Source organism: Ambystoma mexicanum, chromosome 1q (genome assembly GCF_040938575.1).
Source record: "Ambystoma mexicanum isolate Mex_15411 chromosome 1q, UKY_AmexF1_1, whole genome shotgun sequence".
Classification (NCBI taxonomy): Eukaryota; Metazoa; Chordata; class Amphibia; order Caudata; family Ambystomatidae; genus Ambystoma; species Ambystoma mexicanum.
Window position 1 is genome coordinate 75,902,985 of NC_090922.1, and position 27,297 is coordinate 75,930,281.

A 27,297-nucleotide genomic window follows, 5' to 3' on the forward strand; every position below is an offset into this window, starting at 1 on the left:
GTCTTTGTTTCCGGTTTTAATTCCAAACACTGACCATGGTTGTTTTTATATAGGTCAGAATCCCAAATGTCCATTATGAAGTAGGGCTCAATCAAATTACTGAAGTTTTGTGAAATCAAGTTTAAGTGAGTATGGAATCCTTTCGTAGAACTACCAGCCAAAATAAATGAGAAGTGGGCGGCTTATATGTGCAATTGAGTAGATGACTTCCACTGAGATGAATGGTGAGCTCAGAAGAGTTATAATCGTGATCACCTGAAATGGGTAAGAAAGTGAAGCTGTTTGATGGGATCATGCAAAGTGTGGTCTGATGATCGAGGGAACAGCAAATAACTAGAAACTACTTATTTTATTGACATTATTTCTCGTATCACAATAGATGAGGGTTAGGGTTAAGACTAATGGGGGATTCCTTGTAGGAGAACTAAATGAGGGGTACAAAGAGTGGCCGGCCTTTGGGCCAAAATAATTACTGTTGGGATCTCTGCTCAGAATTCTAGTTTTATTAGGACCGAAGTCCTGAGTCCATCCATTGCTTCCTCGGCTGAGAGCTGCTGCCCTGATTAGTTGAAACAATCACTACCAGTCTCTGGGATTTTCTAGTACTTTTGAGAATTTCTTTCTTGGTCTGGGTCTTTCTTGGGCATCACTGGTGTCACACTGGTCCACCTGTACTTCTGCTACTAGGCACCACAACCCTTTGGCTATCGTACAATGGACAGGCATCATTCTCTAAAGCAACAATAAAATTTAACTTCAGTCTTTGTGTGGAACCTCTGCAGCTAGGGTTTCATTAACTTTCCTCCATCTTTAACACACTTCTCAGTCTTTTGGCTGCATCCTATACCACCAGGTCAGAAAAAACCCTTCTGTACATGTTCAACACTTTCCTACCTTCCTACCTTCTGGTGGCCATGTCAATCCTCCCCTCACTCTTGTACACTCCTTCCTTTCTCTGTTATATTCTTACATCCTCTCCTCTATCATCCCTCTCCGTATTGACCTTCCTCTCCACTCCTCTGATGATTTTCCTATTCCTTCCCACCTTTATCTGGCTCCATCCTGAGGTTACCTATCCTTTTCTCTCCCCCTGTTCTTTCTCCTCCTTCTCATATCTCTCACCCACACGCCACTCCTTTCTCTCCTCTCTCCTGTTTTTTCTTCTCCTTCGCTCATCTTTCTGCCTTTATGTTCCACCTTCTCCTCTTCACTCTCACACCAACTGCCCTCTGTCTTTATCCATTTTCTCTTTGTGCCTCTCTCAATATAGGCCAACCAACTCCAAACTCACATGCCTGTGCTCTAATGGGGCCTCCTTTCATACTCATCCTTCTCCATGATTGTAGGATTTATAGTTAGAGTGGGTGTATCCGAGCTGGGTGATTAACTTGACCCTTTGAATAGTTCCAAGTTGTTTGTACCACATCCTAGCCATGTGTTGGGAATGAAGTTTCAATTACTCTTGAGCAATCGGTGACAATGTATGGTTATACCAAATGGGGAAGGTTCTTGCTTACTTTGCGGGTGGGAGCCCACGTGATTAGGGATGTAGTTAATGCAATTAGGGATGGACCATATATCACCTGCGAGGCCAGTACTGTGATCCAAGTGGTGGTCCACCCTTTGCCTAGCCTATTCAGAGAGACTGTCACAGTGATCAGTTCCTCGAAGAGAACGTTTGTCACAACCACTAGCTCCATGGGTACCTCCAACCCCAATCCCAGCATTCATGCACAAATATTAGGAAATCCCATTGGGTCACATAGGCCCCATGGACACTGTGTGGGGGCTCATACCAGTTCAGGTGTCAGGTGTCAGGGTTGGGAAACATAGTTGGGCCCAGGCATGGTGCCACATCCATTTTCCACTAGGTAATGTTGGGGGGTAGTCACTTTCTGTCTCCCCCAACATGGAGGAGAGCTACATACATAGCGTTAGCTATTGGATATGTCAGGGAAGCTTTGGGGAGGCTTGGGCGTGGTCAGGAGTGGCCAGGTATATAAACCACACCCAGATCGCTTCTCCTTGCTTCGCGTTACTCTGGTTTTCCGCGTAACGCTCACCGGTACCAGCTCCTGCAATAGAAGAAGAAGAAACTTTATTCAAGGGTCGGATTATCATTTCGCTTACCTGTGGATTCTCCTGAAGAACGATCCTGCCAGCCTTCGGATCCCGCTCCGGTCAGGAAGCACGCTCCTGCAAGTCTTCGAATCCCGCTCCGGTCAGGAAGCATCATTACACCGCACCTGTGGAAGAAACAAAGAACAGTTAGTGATGCGCACCTATCGAGCAGCGCGCACCAAGCCAGACACTCCGCGCACATGCAAAGCTGCGCACGATAAGCCAAAAACGCTGCGCACATTTAAGGCTGCATTAATAAACTACAAAACCCATACCAATACGAAGAGTGGAAAGAAAGCATAGCGAATCACGCGCTAAGAGAAAGAAAGCAAGGAAAAGCACACGCACAGAGAAGCAAAGGATAATAGAACACTGCAAAGAGACAGCTCGTGCACAGAGAACCCAGGCAGCTAAAGAACAGTATATCAATGCAGAAGCATGCATTGTACATGAACACTAATTGAACTGTAAAGACAATGTGCACAGTGTAAAGGCACGTATTGAGACTGTGGCAAAGACCAGGTGGGAGCACTGCCACATCGCCAGATACTTACCACGCCACAGCAGGTCTGGGTGGGAACCACAGCTATGACCAGTGAGGCAACTGGTCTTCTACACGTGCCCCTGCCTGAGGAATAGGCAGGACGGAGAGCGCCCTTATCCTATAACACAGGTGAGCGTAGTCCCAAGGGTTTTGGGTCACAGGGAAGGTGTGGGGATCTTGATGCACTCCACTCTAACGCCAGTGTTTCTGTCATAGGGGAAGCTCCGGTACAGCAGTTGCTGGTCTAGGAGGCCCTTGTCCCAACCCTCGAGAGGTTCCAGGTGCTCCTGCAGAGCTAAGGTGAGCGTAACAAAGTTATCAAATCAGGAGAAAAAGTATTTTGTGAAAGTGCAAAGCATTTCCCTTTAGAATACCACACACATTTTCAGTGAAGGATATAGTCAGGTTGCTAATAGGGTCTTTGATGCTCATCATGAAAAATGTTCCCTGCCCGTGCTCACCATATCTATCCCAGATTTGATTATTTTGTACATTGTATTTCAAATTATAGCATGTTTTGATGCAACCAGCAAGGTTTTGAAGGACCCACATACATAAAGGAGCAGCTAGATGAACATTTTCGCAACACTCTGTACTGTTTTTAATTCCTATGGTTAGTAGGATTGGGAAGGTCCTGTAAATAAACCGGTTTATTTAGAGGAACTACCGGGACCTTCCCAATCCGACTAATCATATACTGACAACGCAACGAGGCAGTACATCAATTGAGTTAAGGGGAACATATTTTGCCTTGAAAAAGACTGAATAGGTCGAAACACGAATTGGCAAAACTTAAGGGCAAACCACTGATATGCCCAATAAATCAAATGGATACTGCAAATATCTCATGCTCATTTACTTATCTCATGTGACAAGAACTCTATACCTATAACAGGACAAGCGCATGTTATACTGGCACCATTCATAGTTTACTCACAACCTGAAGTAAGCTTACAGTTACAGTTTTTTGTGGAAAAGATTATGAAACAGAGCACTGTCTTTTGGAGCTAAAATATCATTTGGGGATCTTCACTGATGACACCTTTGCATGAGGTGCTCTTTTGCTGTAATGGTTGTGCAAACAAAGTATATGGTGAATGTGGAGTCCTTCTCCTGGAAGAACTTAAGACTAATATGTCCACTTTTAAAGTCTATGTTACATTTTGTATCGTTGTTAAAGAGAAGTTGCTGGAGAAAGAAAAAAGGAATTTTTACCAACTGATTTCAAGCCTGTTTTCAGTAAAGCATTATACATTAGTGGTGGAGGAGGACTACAGGATATAATAGCTTATTGTTATTCATAGCACACAGCTGTGTCAAACATTCATGAAGATCAGATTTAATAAAGTTGTTAGTAATGAGGTAGTTGGAAGGTGTTCTACAAGATGTGACACTGTAGATTATGTAAAGACCAGACTAACACAGAAACCCTGCAGAACATGATACTAAAATAGAAGTACGCTATACAGATTTAATCAAGTTATGGGTGTAAAGACCTCAATGAGAAAAGGCTGCTATTTGAGATGTTTGGAGGCTACAATTTACCAACTTACCAACAATCTTGTTTCAGATACGCATATCTAATCACACAGAGAAAAGACGGAATGATATAAAGGAGAGTGATGATTTTACATTCTGATATGAAACAATGGTAATAAGATGACACCTCTTTCAGGATTCATTTTATGATATCTTAATAGCTGAAGATTTGCCCTTTGAGTCTATCCCTATGAATGTCAATATGGTATTTTATTGCCATTGCTTCATTTTTACTAATGTGTATCATATACATGTTTAGATATTTGTTTAAGGTGTGTGTCACAAATGTTTATATGAACCAATAGCTACTGATAACAAAAAAAGTACTACTGCAATGTCCTCCATCACCACAGTACATTGAGACCCAAAACATTGTTGCTTCATCTTGTACTCATTTAATAATACATGACACAAACTTACGTTGTGATCCACTATGTATCTGCACAAAAGAAGGTGTGCATCAGGAAATTGATTAGCAGCATATCAGTCACATTTTCTAAAAGCAGGCAAATACTCCCAACTAGAGTAAAAATAATCCAAACAAAAAACATGAAAAACCGGTGCTAGGCCTTCTTCCATCCACATAGCTACACGGATGTGTTCTAATCAATGGTACTAAGCACAGCAGTGCAAGAGGAGTTCCAATTGTGTTATTCCCTGATATGAAGAGGAACTATTAGGTAAAAATGCATCTTTTAAATTGCATTAATAGGTGCAATTAAGTATAATACAAAAGGCATCTGTTTTGTAGTTTAAATATGTTTTTAATTTCCTAACAAATACCCCATTTGAAACAGGAATCACTTTTCCACTCCCAACAATCTTAACACTCCAAAGTTTGAAAAATATTTAGTAAGATACACTCACTTAAAAATCTTATCTGGGACCTGATGAAAGGTATGCATGCTTATAGTGAAAATAACTACTTGTAAGTCTTAACCTGAGAGCTAGTTAATGTAACTTCCAGGAATGTAAGTATCAGAGGCAATCCATCTGCATCTAAAAGCTGAACAATTTTACATTAATGTTCTTTTGTCAATTAAATCAGGTCTGCATGCCTTAAGATTGTGCTCATGAAGCAGAATACAGACTACAAAAAAGTTGTGCCTGCCAACTGCATCTTGTGATCATTTATTAAACTTTATTGACATTCAGTATTATGCACATTTAATTTTTCCTCAGCTACAAGAAACATGCTGATTCAGTCCCAATCCTCATCAGCTTCTCCATTATGGTTGTCATCCCGCGGCGGCTCCTGGAATTGAATATTTGCAAGCATGTCCCTCATGGCTGCCATCAGTCGATTCACACCCTGGTTAAGATCCTGTGCAGCGCCAGCTTCTTCATCACCATCTTGTCTTGGCTCACCCTAAAAAATACAAAAACAACATAGATCAAGCAACCTGCTGCGACTTGGAACAAAGATCTGAAATGGATTTCACAATATACTCTCGTCCAGAATAAAAAGTTAAAAAATTAAACATGGCAGCAACGCAATGCGGAGGTGGAGATAAAACACAAACTGATAACACTCTCCTCCCCATAGTATCTAAATGATTAAAATATTAGGTGCACCTGCAACATTTATCTGGAAGAAAGTACTCACTGTGATGGACAATGTGCAGTTCCAATGGTCCTAGACATATTGTCATTTATTTGCACTGTGATAATGTCCCCTGCCTCTTTCTGAGAACCTCAAGTGGGATGACCAAGGGGGAGAGGCGCCTCACCAAGCTATCATGTTTTGGGACTGTGGTATTATGTGGAGGATCCCCTGGTTATCCGCAATTAGCTTCCTTCTCAAGTCAGGGGACATACACATGGCCACCACCCATACTCCTTCCCTTTAAAGGAATTGAGGAACAGCAGTCCATGAAACCGGAAGAAAAAATTACTTACCTCTCGACAATGTTCTTTCTTATGGATGTTCCTCACCTGGATTCCTGATCTATGATAATCTATCTCCTACATATCTGGTCTTCAGAAACGTTTCCATCAATAGGAGGCGCAGCTCTCTATTGGCTCTGCCCAAAACCTCAAAGCACCCCAAGCCGGACAGGACATTGGGGCAAGTATATACTGAGGCACTGAGCCCCATGACCTCAATTCCGCCTTTCCCCCCTCACACACTGTTGCTGAGAGGCTGCAGAATTTATGAAGGTGAACAAGCTATCCGTCAAGAGGAGCAGATAGGAACAGCGATGAGGAATTTGTGGGAGGAACATCCATCAGAAGAACAGCATTACTTGCCACTCAGTAATGTTTTTTCTGATGGATGTTCCTCCCACTGATTCCTCATCTTGATATCTATCTCCCAACGCAGCGTTTCTGCCACCAGGTCACGCAGCGCAGTTCTGCATCAGCTCCTCCCAACACCTAAGTGCCCTATGCCAGACATGCTTGTATTTGCTTAGATTCACATGCTGTGCATAGGCCGACATCTAGTGGAAGCTGCGGAGTATTACAGTTTGTTTTTCGAAACTCGAAAATGGGCGTCGACACAGGCGTGCCAGTAATACTATCCCTAGTGTGACGTCCACTGTACCCAAGATCCCTCACGCGTCTAGGATCCTCAGATTGTATTTTTTCTGACATGAGGAAGCATGAGGAGTAGCGTGAGTACAGATAATCCAAGCAGATAGACAGAAAGGTAAGACTACAAGCAATCATGCGCCTTCTCTCGGAGGGGAGGAAGGGTGGGTCGCATGTGAATCTAAGCAGATACAAGCATCAGAAATACGATTACGGTGAGTAATGTATCCCTTCTGAGGCTTGTGGAATCTGCTTAGATCACATGCTGTGCATAGATTAGCGAGCAGTACCCGAAGAAGGAGGTGGGATGTGAGAAGGGTCATGAGCAAACAGGTGTCTTAGAACCGCTTGTCCCACTTGTGTATCTGTCTTGGAATGAGTGTCAATGCAGTAATGCTGAGTAAAAGTGTGAATAGAGCTCCAAGTAGCTGCTTTGCAAATGGTGTCGAGGGGAACATTTGCAATGAAAGCCAGAGTGGCCCCAATGCCTCTAGTAGAATGGGCCCTTGGCGTAAAAGGCAGAGTTTTTTCAGAAAGAGAGTAATACAGCTGTATACAGTTGATAATCCACTTCGAGATCGCGCCTTTAGAGACGCGATCCCCCTCTCTGCCTGTAGCTACGGAGACAAACAGTTGATCTGTTTTCCTTAGCGGTCTGGTTTTATTTACATAGTAGAGGACCGCCCTACGCACATCAAGGGTGTGTAGTTTCACCTCAGCTGAGCTTTGCGGGTTCTGGAAGAAAGCCGGAAGCTCGATGGACTGGTTTACATGGAATTTAGATATAAATTTAGGTGAGAACCTAGGGTGTGTGCGTAAAACCAGTTTGTCTTTGTGGATAGTAAAGAAAGGATCCTGCACTGACAGAGCCTGAATTTCACTGACCCTTCTTATAGAGGTAATGGCTACTAAGAAGGCCGTTTTATAAGTCAGGTGTTTGAGACTACTTTTATGCATGAGTTCGAAAGGGGGGCCCATGAGCTTAGCTAGCACCACATTGAGGTCCCATCCTGGCGGTGGGTTCGAAATAGGAGGGTGAAGTCTCTTTACTCCTTCCATGAAGGCTTTAACTACTGGTACTTTCCACCACGATACTTTGTTATGGGATGTGGTGTAAGCCGAGAGGGCTGCCAGGTGTACTTTCAGAGAGTTAAAAACCAAACCTGCGTCCATCAGGTGGAGCATGTATGTTACAACGTTGGAAGGAGTGCAATCAACTGGGTTGATTTGTTTATTCTGGCACCAAATAACGAATCTCTTCCACTTGTCAAAATAACAGTGCCTTGTGTTTGGTTTCCTGGATTCTTTTAGGATGTCCATACACCTCTGTGGTAAATTGAGATGCCCAAACTCTATGACCTCAGGAGCCATGCTGCCAGGTTCATTGAGTTGGGTTCCTGGTGCACTGTTTGACCTTGTTGCTGGGACAGTAGGTTGTACCAGGCTGGGAGTTTGATGGGCTCGCACACCGCCATCCTGCGTAGGTGTGGAAACCATGGTTGTCTCGCCCACATGGGAGCAACTAGGATGAGCGTCATCGATTCCTTGTTCATCTTGTACCCCACCTTCCTGATGAGAGGAGTTGGTGGAAAAGCGTACGCAAACATCCCTGACCAGTTCATCCACAGGGCGTTGCCTTGGGAGTCTGGCTGGGGGAACCTGGATGCAAATCCTGGGCATTGTTTGTTTTCGCTTTTGGCGAATAGGTCTATACTGGGGAAACCCCACTGAGAGAAGAGATCTTCTACGATATCTCTGTGAAGGACCCATTCGTGTTCTTCTGGGAGGGAGTCTCTGTTTAGGGCATCCGCTAGGGAATTGAGCTCCCCTGGAACATGTTGTGATGACAGGAAGATGTTCCGTCTGAGTGCCCATATCCAGATTTTCTGGGCAAGCTTGGACAGATTTGGCGAACGAGTCCCTCCTTGTTTGTTCAGATAGAACATGGCTGTCGTGCTGTCCGTCCGGATCTGCACCGACAAGTTTAGCAGATGGGGCTCGAAACGCCCGAAGCGCTCGGAATACTGCCAGAAGCTCTAGCAGGTTGATGTGGTTCTTGGCTACTGAGTGAGACCAGAGACCCTGAGCTGTGTGGTGGAGATGGTGAGCTCCCCACCCAGTCAGGCATGCATCTGTAGTCACCACTGCCTGTACTACGGGATCGTAAAAGGGTTTTCCCCTTGCGAGATTCTCTCTTGTCCACCAGTGTAAGCTCTGTACGAGTGTTGGCGAAACGACCACTAGATCGTCCCACTGACCACTTGCCTGAGACCACTGTTTCGCCAACCATTCCTGCATGGGACGCATGCGCAGACGCGCGTGGGGGACCAGGTAAATGCATGACGCCATCATGCCCAGTAACCGCATTGCTTTGCGTACCGTTATTTGTTGACCTGACTGATAATGTGGAATTTGCAGTAGTATATTCCGAATTCTCTCTTCCGAAGGGAAGGTCAACCCTTTCTGAGTATCTAGGATTGCTCCTAGGAACTGTTTTGAGGTGCTTGGCACCAGACTTGACTTTTTCTCGTTGATAGAGAAGCCTAATTCGTGGAGGAGGTCGATAGTCCTCTGAATGTTTGACCTGCAAATTCCTGGGGTTTCCCCCGTTATGAGCCAGTCGTCCAGATAAGGGTACACTGGGATTGCCTCCCTGCGTAGGTGTGCAGCTGCCACCGCCAGTACCTTGGTGAATACCCTTGGTGCTGAAGCTATCCCGAAGGGCAGTACCTTGAATTGGTAGTGGCGACTGTCCACCTTGAAGCGCAAGTATTTTCTGTGGGCTGGGAGCATGGAAATATGAAAATAAGCATCTTTCATATCCAAGGTTGCCATGTAATCCCCCTTTTTTAGGAGGGGGATTACCTCTTGTAGCGTGGTCATACGGAATTTTTGGGGCTTGACATACTTGTTGGCAGGCCGTAAGTCCAATACTGGGCACATTGTTAAATCTTTCTTTGGCACAAGGAAGTAAGTTGAATAGATACCCTTGTTTACCTGGTGTCCTGGGACGAGTTCTATCGCGTCCTTTTCTAGCAGAATGGCGATCTCCTCGAGAAGGATCTTCTGATGTTCTAAGGAGTGTACTTTTTGTCGTGGAGGGTGGTTCCGGGGACGCTGCAGTAATTCTATACAATATCCTGTGGACACTGTTGACAGTACCCATCTGTCTGAGGTGATCCCTTCCCAAGCCTGGGTGAAGTTGGAAATGCGTCCCCCTACTGGGGTTGCGTGAGAAGGGACCCTGAACTGAGCGTCACTGCTTTGGTGGAGGCGTGCCACCTCCCTTGTTGGGGCTGCCTCTGCCTCTTCCACGACCTCTCTTGTTACCCCTGCCATAACTTTGGGTAGACTGCTGGTTGTTGTTCCATTGTGTACCCTGTCCTTGGGCATAGTTGCCTCTTTGTGAATTTTGGCCACGTGGGCAACGAAAATTACTGTTCCCCCTCTGGTTAGGGGGTTTGTTGGTAAGCTGGCCAAGGGATTTGAGAGTCTCGTACTCGTCCTTGGCATTCTTAAGTGCGTCTTCGACCGCTTTCCCAAACAATAGATCGGGTTCCACCGGCTTGTCTATTAATGAAGCCTGGGTTTCTGTTTTGAACCCCGACTGCCGTAACCACGCATGTCTCTTGATAACAGTACCTTCTGCTATCAATCTTCCTGCGTAGTCCGCGGCGTCGAAAGTTGCTTTTAATATGCAACCAGACACGGCTCTCCCTTCTGCCGAGATCCGAGCCAACTGGCCCTTTAACGGTTCAGGAGCAGAGGCTATGAGCGCCGCGACCTCTTCCCATTGATGGCAGTTGTAACTTGCCAACAGGGTGGTGGAGTTTGCAATCCTTGCTTGGTAGGCGGACGTTGAGGCTACCTTCCTGCCAAACCCGTACAGTCTTTTGCTCTCCTTGTCGGGAGGAGCTTCTGACGACGATAAGGGTTTCCCAGCCCTCTTCCGAGTGTTGGTAACCACTAGGGAGTCTGGTTTAAGATGTCCTCTTATATAAAGAGGGTCAGACTGGGCTGCCCGAAAAAGTTTTTCGACTCTGGGGTTGACGGCTCTGGTGAGGTTAGGATTCACCAGGGATGGATCTATTCTACGTTGGATGGATTTAAGGATAGGGATGGTCTGAGCGACCGGCCTCCTCTCTCCCACCAACTCTTCTGCGAAGTCCCTTTCCTCCTGTACACCGTGGGTGTCGATGTGAAAATGTTCTGCTGCGCGAGCGAGAACTTCATTAAGGAGGGGCTGGTTATCAACTGGCGAGTCGGTAACTGGGGCTTCGCTCTCTACCGGGGAATCTACTCTGTAAATTTCCTGCTCATCTTCTACCTCCTCCAGGTCCTCATCATCCGCATAGTATTCAGTCCCGGTTTGTTCCTCCATAATTGTAAACTCCTGGTCCCCTTCAGGGAAAGGCTGTCCTTGGTATCTGGGGTGTGGAGTAGAGTAAGGCTGCACCTCGAAGGGTTCAGGTCTTTCGAACCGGGCCTTTTTACTTAGGGGGATAGGATCAGAGGAGCCTGAGGGTGTGGCCTCTTGAGGGTCATAGGAAAGGAAATGTTCTGGGTTTTTGTCATAAAAATCAGCTAAGGAAGACATCCTTGACATGACCCTGTCTATGTCTTCACTGGACCATTCTTTGGAATAGGGTATGACTTTAGTAGGCAACTTAGAGGACTTATCAAGGGTACCCTTGCTGGATGTTGATGTCCCAGTAGATTTATGTTTGTCTGTCTGCTTAGGGTGGAAGGACGGTCTTACAGGAGTGTAAGGCTGTGCTTTCCGCTGTTTCCCCCCCTCCCCGTGCGTGGAAAAATGTTTTCCCTGCCCCTTGGAGGCCCCAGAGACTTTCGACGCCTGGCGTCGAGGGTCGGGAGAGGTACCTTGTTTCGAGCGTGGGGCCTCGCTGGTGTTAACTGCGGCCTCGGTCTCCTGGAGCGCGGCCTGGGGGTGGAAGTCGTCTTCGTCTTCCGACGATCGAACTTCCGTTAATCTAGGGAGCGAGGCACTCTTGGCAAGAGTGGATGATTGCCTTGCGTCATGAGGCGATCTCGATCGAGAGCGCCCAGAGGACACCGAGTCGGACCGTTCTATCTGTGCCTCTTTCCGAGAAGTCAACGTCGTCGAGGTTCGGTTGGACTTAGTGTGCTTAGTGTGTGTAGGGTGTGTAGCGCTTGCGTCGCCGGGGGTCTTCCCCATAGCCGCCCTGCCGGACAACCTTCCGAGGTCGGGGACCTGCGCTCGGCAGTCTTTCGACGCCGTAATGCCCTCGCCGTCCGAAAGTACGGCGTCGCTGCCATCGCTGAAGGCGCCCTCCGCTGCCATGGCCGCCTGCCTGGCGTGGTGGGCCCAACGCTTTGTCGAACGGTCCTTAAGTGTCTTAAGCTTAAACCTACTACACGCTCTGCAGTTCGCTTCGGGGTGGTCCCTCGGCAAGCAGAGATTGCACGTGGCGTGCCTGTCGACCCAAGGGTATTTGCGGTTGCACTTGGGGCAGAATTGGAAAGGGGTACCCTCCATACGCACCTTGAGGCAGCGGGCTGGTAAGTGTAGGAAATCTATAAGGTGTACCTATATACCAAGAGTGAAGAGTATGTAACACCCCCACTCTCCCTACTTGCAGGGCCGAGGCCAGCGGCCTACTAGGCCCGGGCCGAGGCCAGCGGCCTTCCGAGGCCCAGATCCGTCGTGCAGCAACCGACGGTCGATGTCTTCTCCAGCCGTCGTCGAGTGTCGAGGGTCGACGTTGGGGTGGGGAAGGATGTCAATAAATAATTTTAAACTTCAATAATTAGCAAAAGTATGGCTAAGGCCAGGGAACTCCGCAAGATGCTTCCGACCAGTATGGCGGAAAAAAACAATCTGAGGATCCTAGACGCGTGAGGGATCTTGGGTACAGTGGACGTCACACTAGGGATAGTATTACTGGCACGCCTGTGTCGACGCCCATTTTCGAGTTTCGAAAAACAAACTGTAATACTCCGCAGCTTCCACTAGATGTCGGCCTATGCACAGCATGTGATCTAAGCAGATTCCACAAGCCTCAGAAATATATATATATATAGGCGCTGTGACCTTAGTTCCACCCTTTTTCCTTAGCACTCTGCAGGTGATGAACCACAGGACCAGGGTGTGCTAGCTATTCGCCAAGAGGGGCAGATAAGGAGGGGATGAGGAATCTGTGGGAGGAACATCCATCAGAAAGAACATTACTGAGTTAAGTGATTTGTTCTTCTAATGGATTCCTTCCTCCCACAAACCTCTCATCTTTGATAGACTGCCATATCAGTAGGTAGACTTGGAGGAGGGAGGACACCACCTAAAATAGAACATTCTGAAGGACAGCCCTGCCAAAACCAGCATCCTGACCATAATGAGAATCCAAGCAGTAATGTTTGCAAACATATGCAAAGAAGCCCATGTAGCCGCCTGGCAAGTATCCAGAAAAGGGACTCAACATTGCAGAGCTAAGGTACCAGCCAGTCCTCTGGAGGAATGTGCCCGAGACCCTCAGGCACATCCTTACCAGCCAGATCATAACATACTGAGATGCTGAGGATGATCCACCTTGACAGTTCTGTTTGGTTACAGCCCTGTCAGCAATGGCACCAAAATAACTAACGAAAAGCTGGTAATCTTTCCTGGCCTTTCTCATACGAGAGACGTAGTAGCCATGGGTCACACACCGAGCCCAGCTGATAGAAACGTTCCTCTGCATTGCAATAGTGAGATGGAGGAAAACAGACAGGAAGAGGGATCTTTTGAAGTAGGAAGGTTTAACAAATTACACCTGGAGCTCACTTAACAGTCTAGTGGAAGTGATGGTGATTCAGAAAATCACTTTAAGGGTGAGAAATCATAAAGAACAAGAATGAAGGGGCTCAAATGCTGCGCGCTCATTGAAAATGCACACTAAATTCAAATTCCACAATAGAAAAACAAACCGAGGTTGGGGAAACATATGACCAATACCCCTCAAGAAATGCATGACTGTGGGTATCAAGAAAAAAGAGCCCTGCTCGGGGATCTCTTGAAAACGGACATGGCGGTAAGGTACACCTTCACAGTGCCAATCTGCAGGCCCATCCAGGCCAAAGAAAGCAAAAAATCCAGTACAGAAGATGTGGAGCAGCTAAAAGGGTCCAGATCATTCCCCGAGCTCCAAGCCGAAAACGTATGGCACCTACGGGCATTGGTGGATTTGGTGGCAGGTCTCCTAGCAGAGAGGAGTACTTCCAAGATGTCCTCTGAAATATCCTACTCTTTATATTGACCTTTTAGCAGCCAGGCACGAATGAGAGAGCAGGCCTGACCTCTGTGGCAAGCACTAGGGGGGCAGATGGTCATGTCGAGACTCGGAGTACCACGTTTTCTGGGCCCAGTCCAGAGTGATCAAAATCATTGTGGTCCCGAATAGGTGTAATCTCCTGAGAGCCTGCGGATCGGTGTGAACACATAAAGCAGATCAAAGTCCCACTTGACTGTCAAGGCATCCCACAAAGCCCTGGAGCAGAACCACTTGCATTTCCTGTTCACAGTGGAAGCAGGGAGATCCACTTTAGGAGCTCCGATAGCAAGAAAATCTCCCCCTGCACATTGCCCATCACACTTGTGGGAGGTTGAAGCTGTCTGCTCAAAGCAGCCGCCAGCATGTTCTCTTTGCTGGCCAGGTTAGGGCTGTCAGAGACATGTTCTACATAGTCCAGAACCACAATTGCATTGCTTCTCTGTAAACAGGCAATGAGCCTACTCCACCCCTCTTGCTTAGGCTACTGTGTTGTCTGTTAGGACCAGTACAGTCTTGCGGTTCTATGTCTTAAAATCGTGTCAGAAATGGCTGCGATTACAAAATATTGCGGCAAAAATGTAGTGGTTTTTTGCGACAAAATCATGTAAAGGATGCGGGGGACACCCCCGCAACCCTCAGACCCCCCGCTCCCTTTAAATGGTATAATAGGGTACACCTTTACCGGGTCAAACAGCGACATTTGTGCCGCGATTATATTACCCGATGCCAGTCTTGCCTTGTACAGAGGGGAGGAAGGCAACCAGGACCAGCCTGATCGCCCTCAACTCCAGAAAAATTGATTTGCTCCTGGGCACTCTGATGGGGGAGGGACCACAGGTCGCTCAATGTAAGGTCTTGGAGGTGAGCTCCTCAGACTTTCAGGTAAGCATGTGTGACTAGAGTCAGTTGGAACCACGGTTGTCAAAACAAAGTCCCTCGCAGTAAGTAATCTCTCTGGGTCGGCCACTCCAGCTGCTCACCTTTGCTAAAACCTGAAGAACATCAGATGCTTTTCTCCGAAACCGAGACCACTGGCAACTCTCAAGCCACTGAAGCGACATCATACAAAAACATGCCTCCAGTACTACAATGATGCACAAGGATATGAGACTCAGCAAGCAGAAAAGCTGAGGCAGGATCCTTTTCCTGTGATCAGAAGACATGAATCATCTTGGATATGTTTGCTACTCTTTCCTGTGGCTGGAAGGCCCATCCCATGAGACTGGTGTACAGGGACAGCGAAACATGAGACTTCCTGAGGTTTGGGTAGAAACCTAAGCTGTGCAACAGGCTGCACATCTGGTACAAGTGTGCCGATGCCTGTGTGGGGGGAAACAAGCTCATCCAGATAGGGAAAGAAATTAATGCCTTCCCTTCTGAGACAAGCCGCCACCACTGCTAGCAGCTCTCAGAAAATCCTGGGTGCCCAAGAAAATCTGAAAAGTAGGACTATGAACTAGTAGTGACAGTTCCCTCCTTTGAACCTCTGATACTTCCTCTGCTTCTACATGGAAGTAGGAATCCTGGAGATCCAGAGAGACTATCCAGTCGTTGATGTCCAGATAGGGGAACACATGGATGCCCTCTCTATTGAGGCGAGCTGCTACCACTGTCAGCAGCTTGGTGATGACCCTGCGTGCTGAAGAAAGACTGATTGGCAGTTTTCCACTTTGATCTATGCTTTGTGTGTTTGGGCACATGGAAGCATGCATCCTGGAGATCCATGGAAACTAGCCAATCCTGCAGGTCCTGGGTCTGATGGAGCTGACTAAAAGTGACCATTTTGAACTTGTCCTTGCATAAGTACATGTTCAAAAGCCACAGATCTAGGATGAGACAGCAGCCCCCAGTCTTTCTTTGGCACGGGCAAATAGGTTGAGGACCAGCCCTTGCCTCATTCTGAGTAGGGTACTGGGTATCTGGTCCCCTTTGTCAGAAGCTGACGGACCTCCTCCAACATGAGGGGATCCGGAGGCAAGAACAGGCCATCCAGCAGGATGAACAGCAAAAGAGGAAGTATCCCTGGTGAATGACCTGTAAGGCCCAAGTGTCGGAAGTGGAAATAGCCCATTCCTTACCAAATGGGGATAATATGCTGCCAAAAGGGGACTAGCGATGGAAGTCCAACTCAGAGGGTGCACACCTGGGGCAGCAGAGGGCATGAAGGAGGTTGCAACACCTCCTCTGGATATACCTCTACCCCGACCCTGTTGAGGCAGTTCTGCACCTGCTTTCCTGAGGGAGCGTGATCCTTCCCTTGTGGGTGTAGGAGGAGTAGGGGCAAAAAGTCCCTGCCTGCAGGCTGCTATTGCTTGCACAGTCAGTCCCAGTGATTTCTCAAGTTGCCTTTGAGGCCTGTAATTTTTGTTGTGACTCATCAGCCTTATTATCCAACAGGTTGTTGGTGGCAAAAGCGGCATTTCCAGAATGTTTTCCTGGACATCCGGGGCAAAACCTGACCACCTCAGCCATGAATACCTTGTCAGAATTGTGAGCGTAGCCAAGTGGCTAAACAGTTTGCAGTGTTCAGGCCCCATTGGAGGATCTGGCAAGATGTCTCTTTGCTGTTATGGACCAGAGCCTCAAAACCATCCCTCCCGTCATCCTCAGCAATGTGCTCCATCGCCTCCGATACGACCGACCAATGTCCGAAAGGGAACATGGCCAGTGCACAGGAGGAATTGATGCAACGTTGGCCCAGGTTAGCAGAACCAAAATGTTCCTGCCCCAGGCACCCAGCCGTTTGCTCCACCTATCAAGAGGCAAAGAGAGAAAGAAGGGAGTTTTCAGACTGGCTGCGGCAGGCTGTACAATAAGCTCTCCAGTGATGCATGTATAAACATACACTAGGGAATCCTGAAAAAAAAACACGAAGAACAGGGTTAATACATACAAAAAAACAAGACTATCTTCGTGATTAAGAATTTCTATAACTTTTTTGGTTAATCCTTCTAAATACAAACAACAAGCTATATCCGGTTGAGTTGACCTCACGTTATTACATCAACCAACATGGTAAATCCATCACCAATAACTATCTTAATATGGAAATGTCATTAATATAGTACAGTACAAAAATGTCTTTAATAATGGTTGAGAAATGTGATACATGACATGATACAACACGCATTTCATTTTTATCAAATATCAATGCACAATTCATACAGTTATAACATGTTCATAATCGACAATCCATCAAAAAATAATTCAATACAATTTCATTTGAAGGGCAAAGTGTGAAAGAAATTTCATTCATTCAGCATCATTCAGATAACATCCATACAACTACTAAGTAAATGTTAAACTATAAAAATAAAAAACACATACTAGTGATGCATGGGCTGATAGGAAGTTTTTTGATCAGAGGGTGCAGCCCTGTGCTTTTTCACACAGGTCCCAGTCAACAGTCATAACTGAGCCCGGTTTAGACCAAGCTCCAGGACCAATGTGTCTAATGCCTGGTTTAAAGGCAAAAGGGTTTCTTTCTTCAGGCCCGCATCCAGAATGTCGGTCGGCTCGGGAGGATAGCTCAGTGGCAACGTGCTCGCCTCGGACGCAAGACAACATGGAACAACACAGGTTTGATCCCCGGGTACGCGCTTAGAAACCTCTGGGTATTAAGAGTGTTATAAATAACCTAGCATATCATATCATATTGGACCATAGACCATGAGGGTGCTGACAGACCCAAGGTATACACCATGTTAGTAATAAAGGTGAGGAAAATCTGACTGAGGCTTCCCCAGGATAGCAGCAAGAAGCATGTCCAGTTCTGGTGGGGTGTCCAGACCACTAGCAAACTGCAAATCGGCTTCAGCGCCCACCAAGTCTCCCTGTTCGCTGTATAACGCCTCTGGGAAGACCCTGACTGTCCTGGGTTGGAAGGATTCCATGCCAAAGGGAATGGAGTCCCCTAACCTTTCATACATTTCTTCTAGGTGAGACAGGAATGCACCCGTAGAGAGCAGGGTGTACACTCGACGAGCCCTGGCATAGTCAGCCGTGCCGTGGAAAGCTGCTTAGAGGCCGGAAGACCAATGTCTGAAGAAAGAGCAGTGTGGCCATGAGATGAGATCTCGTCCACCTTGCACCCGGTCAGGCCTGAAGACATATGGCTATGCGACATGACTGAGTCAGCAAGACTGCAGCTAAAGCGTTGGCGCTGAGGCCAAAGCGGCCAGCGCCTTGGCAAAGATGTTGAGCATCTTAAGCCTGAAGACCTCCTATTCCTCTGGAGCAAAGAATTTGGTTGAGAAAGGTACCTGGAGTGGTGACTCTTTTTCTCTGATGAGGAAGAAGAATGGTGTTTGGAGAAACCGCTTATTTTCGTCCTTTAGGACCACAGACTGTTCTTCGGTGTGGCCATCCATGCGGGCGACCTCGAACGCGTCTGCTTATTGCTCTTCACCTTGTGGAGAAAAGTGAACAGCTTTGCTTTGTGTTCTAAAAGCGCCCTGGGGTGTATCGACTAGCACCATGTGCAATCCTGTGTCGTGTCCCTCACCGAGGCAGTAAAACCAAATACAAGTGAGAATGCTAAATGGGTCATTTGATATCCACAGTCGACGCTGGGTTTGAACCTTGTGGATTTCGGCGGGTTCGGCAAATTAGTCAAGAAAATAAATGCAAAGCTAAAACAAATAAGCAGTGTTCCTAAAACAAACAGATTGCGCAGAAAAAAAAGAACCAAGGTTATGAGGCACAGTGCCTCCAAATATACTGACCATGGTGTCATATCCTGAGTGGGTCATGTCGAGGCATCAGGCAGAGCTAACAGAGCCGTACTGCGCCCCCCTGGTGGCAGAAACGTTTGCAAAGATCAGCTGCGGTGAGAGCTAGATATCACAGAGGAGTCCATGGGAGGAAGCAATCCATTAGAAAGAGCATTACCAAGAGATAAGTGATTTGTTCTTCTAATGGATTCCTTCCTACAACAGATTCCTCTCATCTAGGATGGGCTCCCATAGCAGTACGTGAACCTGGAGGTATGAAGAGACCAAGAGGGCACCACCTAAACTGCAAAAACTCTGAAGCAGGCATCTTGCCCTGAAAGGTAATCCAAGCAATAATGTTTGGCAAACATGTGCAGAGAAGCCCACGTAGCTGCTTGGCAAATGTCCAAGACAGCGGCCCTTCCCCCTTCTGCAGGGCATTGGGGGCAGCCAGACCTCTGGTAGAATGAACCCTAAGACCTTGATGCACATCTTTCCCAGCCGGATCATAGCATTTCAAGATGTAGAGAATGAACCACCTTCACAGGGTCTGTTTGGTCACAGCGTCGCCAGCACAATCACCAGCATAAACCACAAAAGGCTGGTCATCTTTCCAGATGTCCCTCGTCTGAGAACAATTATAGCTGAGAGCATGCACCAGGTCCTGTTGATAAAATTGCTCCTCTGCCTTGAAATGATGAGGCATGCAATCCATTGAAGACATCTCTGAGAAACCAGAAGGTGTCTGACCCACTAGTCCCTGGTGATCTATCATCCAGGTGGCCAGGAAACGGCCATCGCTTTTGGATCCAGTTCCTGGGAGTGCACCAGTGCGGAAGGATCTCCTTGGTGAGGGGTCTTCGGGGAGTGTGAGTAGGACATTGGATGGTGAGACGCAGTATCCCGGTTCTTGTAACACCTTTACCTCATCCTACCAGGTAGGATATTTAGGAACTCAACCCCCCCCCCTTTCACAACAGAAATACTTTCTCACTGAAAGCCTGCGATAAGGGAAAACAGATTAACACCCGAGCCGTATACCTGACATGTCCCAATACAATGGTCAGACGAAGTCAGGCAATTACAGACCATCACACACCTGACTTCCATTACACTTCCGCACACAGATAAAAGGCGGAGCACGAGATCACACTTTGACCGAGGCAAAGCACACGAGGAAACAGCAGTTCCAAGATGGCAGTTTAACCAGAGTATAAAGACAGTGAAACAGGAGGGGATCGCAAGGAGGGAAGTTCCCTTGACCTTTTCAACAAGGAACCTTTACTTTCATGAGACCTCGAGAATAGAAAGCGCAAGACCGGGAAACCAAGCTGAAGAATCCTGTATTGTGTGTCGGAGGTACCCAGGGCCCTTCCGCATCAAGAATCAAGGCGGAAGAATCAGCAGCCTCCGTAGTTCCGACCTTGGCTCCAAGAACAAAGCCGCAACAGTGAAATCACCACAACCAGTGAGTTGGGGAGACCGATCTAAGACCAGTCTGTGTTGAAGGCAAGGTTGCAAGCACCAACATTGTATGGCGAGCACTGGAACTAACATTGTTAAAACATGTGTGATAAGTGGTGCAAGTGAAATTAAACTGCTGAGGAGTGATTGAACTTTGAAACAAGCTACAATACCTTTGACAGAGTGGTCTGGCACCGTGTGGGTGCTCAATCAAAGGTCTCTGGTAAAGTACCCAGCTGAGGAGTGACGAAAGTAGATCAATTTGATCCGAGCCCGGCAGAGGGAGATCAATTGAAGGTTTTGTGTGTAACGTGGATCTGAGCCCAGTGCAGGGGGATCCGGGGTAAATCGAAATCACCCAAGAAGTTGTACATAAGTATGCTGAGGAGAATGGAACTGTTGAATATTTGTTTTTCACATCAGGCCTTCTAAAGTAAGAGACTTTGAATGATAGAGGTAATTTGGCACAGACGGCCCTGATATTGAGATCTGAACTGCATCCTTGTGCTAGAGAAGTCAGAGTGTGCTAAGCTCGAGTGTGCCACCTTGCCCTGTGCTGAAAACATGGGGAAGGGAACCCAACGTCTTGAATATCCTGACATATCATTTCATGAACACTTTTCCTATTACATAGCATTGTTTTCCACACTATTTGTATCTAGAAGTAAGGATTGGCAATAGGTTTCTTAGTATAGGCCCTTTTATTTTGACAGACTCGACTAGGACTGAGTTATTATTATTTAATGGTCGTAGCTTGCTCCCATCTTTAGATTTAGGATTCGATGGGCATTTTTCAAACCCGATTGAAGTTCAATAAACACCCTTCAACTGTGGTCACTTCTGTCTGTCTTACTGTTTGATACCATGCCTTCCTTACACATCCTACTAATTGGGTTCCAAATTGTTATCTTTTGTTTGTGTTACCCAGAAATAAACCCAAAGTAAAACAGAAGTTTCAGGCTCATATGCCTCATTGATCTCCACTTAGCTAGGTAACAACAAACAATAACAAAAATAACATAGGTTTCTTACCTACATAGGCTTTTACACTCACCTGTAAATTAAAATTTGGCAACAGTGATCGGAAGAAGAGAGATATGGTGCTTTCATTGGTTGGACGATTTGGCCTTGTAAGAAGAGAAACATGATTAAATAACAGACATTTTTCAGATATCTTACATTATTTAATTTGTATGTTACTAGTCCCCAATCAGCCATTGGACCTTGAAGCATGTGCATGACGAATAAACAAAATCCCAACATCCTGTTAAGTCAACAAAACATCACGAACAGATTCTATTGCTCATGTTAGCCGGTCAGTCATTCAAAGCTTAATTCATATAATAAAAATATCCAAGTACAAGAATCAACAATTAAAGTTTAGCGTAGAATTAAGATACAAAATCAATACAAAGATAAAAAACATTAAACAAAAATAAAAAACACTATCCCTAATGTGGAATTCATTAGCGTCTATTTTAGCTACAGTGCACACATGTATGCTGAACCTGGGCAAATAAAAGAGTGCTGGTGAACAATAAATAAGAAATGGCAGGTCTACATTTCCTAAAGTGCATATTCTGCCGGTCCAGTTTTATTGTACTCGTCATAATGTATGTGTATGCTGGACAAAGAAACAGGAGGTGCATCAAGTCTTCCAGTGCCCCATTAAACAAGATGCAGCTTAGATCACTCATAATACCTGATTGTGCCGAAGACCATTTTCCAATGACATTCCTAAGAGGTAGTTCATTGAAGCTTGCCCAAATTATCAGGAAACTAGAATGCTTAAATTTGGTCCAGACCAGATAGTCAGAAATATCAACAGTCGGAATATGTGCATGGTTAGAAACCTTAAATAATTCCTTGCGTTCACAATGTGAGGTGAACGATACAACAATATTTTGTAAGACTAATACTATTGGCCAAAGAGACATCTTATGAACTAGTAAAAAAAATGTACTGCCTTGGTAAGAACCAAGTGCTTCTTTACAAAGGAAACCCAAGGAATGGATACAAGGTTTGCCTTGGATGGGAAGACATTCCTAAGAACTAAATGTCAGAGACTTGCTTTATCAATCACCAGGTCCTAAACCAAAGCTTAACTTGTTCCAGCCTAATATCTTCCAAGTACGACATACCAAGCTCTCAGTGCACAGCAAACGTGGGAGCAGAATTTGGCATGGCAAGTAGCAGTTTAAAAAAGTGATTGGGCCTCATTAGAAGTTTGGTGGTAGCCTTGCCGGTAAAACAAGCAGACTGCCGCCAAACCTCCGGAAATTTCCGGCGCCCGCTAATACGCAATTACCAGGTCATTACGGCCCTGCCGGACCAGGTAATTGCCCTTTCGCGTGCGTCGGAACGGAATGCTCCCCATTCCCATTTGAGCCACATAGGGCTGAATGGGGAGGTCGGATGCACCGGCACCATTACAAATGGTGCCGGTGCATCCGACATGCTGTGCTCACGGGTGACTTTCTGCCCGCCAGGTCAGACCTGGCGGGCAGAAAGTCACCCACGAGCCCAACTTTAAGTTTGCCGGTCCGGGAACTACCGTACCGGCAAGCTTACCGGTACCGTAGTTCCCAGACCGGCAAACATATAATGAGGCCCATTCTCTTCAACTTGAAGACAATTTGCACCCGCGATTGCCCGGAAACCAGTCCCATATTTAGCTATGGATTTGCCTTAATCGAATATATTCTGACCAATCTATCCAACGGTTGAGCATGTAGGTCGTTTAGGAGTCGCTGCTGCGACACCTGGACAAACTGTTGCGACCCCTAGCCATCACATCCCATCGTCCAATGAAAATGCTGCCGATTGCGTGCATGCCTATATCCAAAACGAGGCACGCATGGCACGCGTAGCACAGACTGAATTTCTCGATTTTGTCCTAGCTGCCAACATGTGAAGAAGCCTGGCCTGTGAAGGCAAACATCAGTGTGTGCCCACTGTGAAGCATTGAATCAGGTCAGGGAGCCTCAGGGTCGGCAGGAGTTGTACGAACACGCTTGCATGTCATTTGTGAGTATTGGGTTTTGTTGTACATTCTGGAACTTGAAAGCTTTCTGTTACCAGTGAAAAATGCAGAACAGGAACCAGAATGCTAAGGTTTGCAGGGGTAACTCACAGCTGACATGGGAGAACTTGATGTCTTAGGCATTGGGACAGGGGTGAGAAAACCAGGGTAGATCTGCAGTGCAATCAAGGACCTGGATGAAAAGGACAGCTCTGTTTTTGAAAGTTTCAGGAGAACACGTTGAAGGACGTAGTGGAGGAGCTGCTTCATGTTTTTTGGGACGTCTCACGATCCTACAGATGTCACTAACTTGATCTATGAAATAGGACCCTTAATTGCCACACATGTCATGAAAATCACATCCGAATTCCTGCCCAGTGATTTTTCTTCAAGTTCTTAACTCTTAACTTCAAAAGGTGGGACTACAAGTCCCAGAATGCACAGTAACAACCAGAATCGATAACCACTTGAATAAAAGGTTGTACCCCTAGGTTAAAATCTCCTCTATGTCAAATGCCATTTTATGAGTGGTACAAACGCTTGGTTTCAGAGGTATGAGGCAGAATAACCCCACCGCCCCAAGTGTGCGCAGGGCTCCTCCAGCAAGTTAGCAGAGCAGCTTTGGAATTTTTCCTCACTCCCTAAACTGTTTTCTGTGTGCTTGACAGTGGGGGAATGGCCAGGGTGGGAAGAGGAAGGCACATTTCTGTTTTATTTGGAAAGGCTGCTGAGCTGTGAACAAGAAGGGTGGGAAACTTCACAATGTGTTTAGCTGAGAGATCCTGTGTAAAGAGTGGCCTTTCTTTGCTTTCCCAAAATATCCGCTGCATAGACACATTTTCCAGAAAGCCCTTAAGTCATAGTGGTGCAGCGGTGCCCAATACAAGGACAGATTACAGTGAGTGATATAAAACGTGGCTAATAAAACGAGTAATAGCAATGCCAACAGTTTGGGCTTTTGTGTAGGCTTGGGAAGGCACTTGCTAGGAACTGCGTAGTGGTATTAATTGGCTATTGATGGTAGCAGGTGCAAAAACAGTGCGAGTAAATGGGCATCTCATAGCAGTGCCTGGTAAATGCCTAATACCTATACACAAGTCAAAACTATTGTCTTTGCCAATGCTTGATTTTAACAGGCGTTCAGTGACGGACAGGTATAAGCTTCAAACTGAGTGGCTAAAGGCAGACTTTGTTAAGATATTTTTATTATTATACCATTAGTGTGTTTACAGCTTCAATTAAGTGATTAAATAGACCCTTCAGCTTATAGTGATTTTGCGATCCCGCAAAATGCCACAAATATGCCTTTTTTTAAATAAAAGTAATACTGTAGTTTTTGCAAAAACACTAAAAAAAATTACCATATTAAAAAAAAAAAAAAAAGAAACAAGGGGCCAAGTTCTCAAAACTTGTTTTGACGCATGAAATGAAATGTGCAAGCACATCTTGTCACATGCGCCAATAAAAGAGCAGCTCAATCCAAAAAGGATACAATCGGGGCGCATCTGCACATTTAAAAGCACACCCTGAATTTACAAGCAAGAATATCTTTTAAACATGCAGAAATTGTAGGAAACCCTATGTGGCTGCTTGGTCTAGGCGTACAGGGGCCACTGCATGACAGGATCTTTCCTGACCCAGATATGCAATTTCGTTATTTAAATTTTTAAATGTTTAAATTTTTTTTTTTTTTTAAGTGTGACAGCAGAGGAATGAACCGCTACTATCTCACTTGCATTTCTGTTCCTCAAACGGGATAGAAAAGCATTTTCTTGGAGTCACATTTTATAGCAGCAGGCCCCTTAAGGGCCTGTCGCCGTGAAATACGCTGGGAGCCTGTCGAACATTGTCCGGGGAATGCTACAGACACAAACGTATTCAAGGTGGCTGGCCAGCACATCATTTGCGCTACCGCTCAGCCCCGTGGAAATGCACAGGTCACCTCTGAGAACAAGGTGACCTGCTCAGTTCCAAAAATGGTTCATCTAAAAATAGCATATTCTCTGCTCTATTTTTAGATGCCCCATATTTGAGGATCTGGGCCAAAATCTAAATGTTTTAAAAATTAAAAAATGGTCACCATATGAGAGGGAAAGGAGAGAGAGGGGGGTGATGGGTGAGAGAGGGAGTGGTGGGCAAGCAAGCAGAGGGAGAGCAGTGGGTCATAGGGGAAAGTGGTGGGCCAAAAAGCAGAGAGGGAGCGGTTGGTCGGAACGAGGCAGTGAGCTGCAGATTGGCAGAAAGAATGCGGGAAGAGTGTGATGGAATGGGAGAAAGTCTGCAAGATGCAGAAGTAGCACAAAAGAATGAAGGATTGTATACTGCGGGTGGAATTGGGGAGTGTAAGGCTTGAGTTGGGCGTATGATTTGGAGTGTGGCAGAGACTGGCAAGTGCAAATTGCAACTTTGCAGTGTGACAGAGCACGTAAGTATGTGTATGACAGAGTGAGCAGTTCGGGAATGCAAGTTGTGATCGGGGAATTGGTAAGACGTGCAAGGTGTGTTGGTGATAGAGGGGTGTGGGTGTTTGGGGAATTGAAGAAGATAGAATTGGAATATTTGTATTATTACAACTGAATGATCAATACCATTAATAATATTAAATAGGCATGCACATTAAACCAAAACTTTAGCGAAAACAAACACTATTCTGCCAAGCCACAGACATCTGGGACTCTTCCTATTAAATTGATACAAAAGGTACAAATAATGACACATTGGCTCGTAGCCTTGCACACTGCCTCTTTCCTGGAATGTGCCAAATTAACACCCTCCAGTCAATGAAAACAGTGCTGCATAAATGGTGTAATAAATAAAGGGTTGTGCCGCAGAATTTGCCATTTCATGCTACAATATCCTGGAGGGTCTGATTAACGCTCAGAAGACTGCTATGAAAAAACACTGGCAGGCACTTCCAATGCAAAGTTTGATGGTAAGGTTTGAATAAATCAAGCTAAAACAATTACCATGGGGAGCTGTTTTTGGCGGGGAGGGGCAGGAACTGGCTATAATCCAAATTGTCTTTTGTAAGCTAACAATAACAATATTGAGACATCACATTTTCGTATAAAAAGTGTTGGATTTCATCGAATGCTAGACCATTTAAATACTAGTTTTTAGTTTGGGCTATTAGGTGGTGCTTTAGTGCCACCTATGAGCCAAAACAATAGCATTACATTATAGATAGGTCAAAATGGCATATATGGGGGGGACACAAAGCTTGCAGGCGCTTGGTTAATTGCCCACCAATTTGCCCACCCATTGACTGCCCATGGCCATGCTAATCCCTATGACCAGTCCCATCCAGGATCCACATAAATAGGGGATTTGAGTTCATATACTTTCCGTGGTAACATGGGCCTTGACACACTGATGATAACGGTAGATCTGATGATCCATTCTTTTACTAAATGTATGTCACATAACAGTGATATCGTAACCATATTGTTCTTAGTGTACTGAAGGACGATGCCATGTAATGTAATGCGTCATTTGTATTGTGCCTTTCCCCATTGATATGGTCACAACGTGCTGTAGTTGGACCGCCCTCAGGGGGACTGAAGTCCAAGGCATGGGAAATTCAAGGAGGTGCTACCATGAGTGTGTTCATTATAGCCAAATCGAGGCTATGAAAAGGTGGCTAAGTCCCTGCTAGTCACTGTAAGGAAGGAATGGTTTCAAACAGTAAGACAAGACAAAAGTGATCACAGTTCAAGGGTGTTTATTGAACTTAAATTGGGTTTGAAAAAACAGCTAATCCTAAATCTAAAGATGGGAGCAAGCTATGATCATCAAATAATAATAACGCAGTCCTGGTGGAGTATGTCAAAATAAAAGGGCCTATAGTAATAAACCTATTGCCAATCCTTAAATCTAAATACAAAATGGTGTGGGACAGTAGTGTATACAAAAAAGGAAAAGTGTTCAAGAAATATTATGTCAAGATGGTTGAGCCGTTGGCTTCCCTTCCCCACGTTTTCAGCACAGGAAACGGCAACACGTTCAAGCTTCGTGCACACTCTGGTTTCTTTGGCACGAGGACACAGTTCAATGGTTCAGCTGGTCTCACACCACGCT

The 27,297-nt window shown here is 45.9% G+C and overlaps 1 protein-coding gene across 1 annotated transcript in view; it reads right to left on the minus strand.

Annotated features, from left to right (window-relative positions):
* Nucleotides 1-4,947: 4,947 nt before the first annotated feature.
* The window catches only part of TCF25 (transcription factor 25), a 1,148,081-nt gene continuing 1,125,731 nt past the window's right edge, over nucleotides 4,948-27,297 (minus strand). Inside the window, exons 17-18 of the mRNA XM_069635563.1 lie at nucleotides 21,253-21,325; nucleotides 4,948-5,573 (exon numbers count right to left, since the gene is read on the minus strand). Coding sequence (XP_069491664.1) covers nucleotides 5,406-5,573; nucleotides 21,253-21,325 — 241 coding nt within the window. The 3' untranslated portion in view covers nucleotides 4,948-5,405. The remainder of the gene's footprint in view (nucleotides 5,574-21,252; nucleotides 21,326-27,297) is intronic.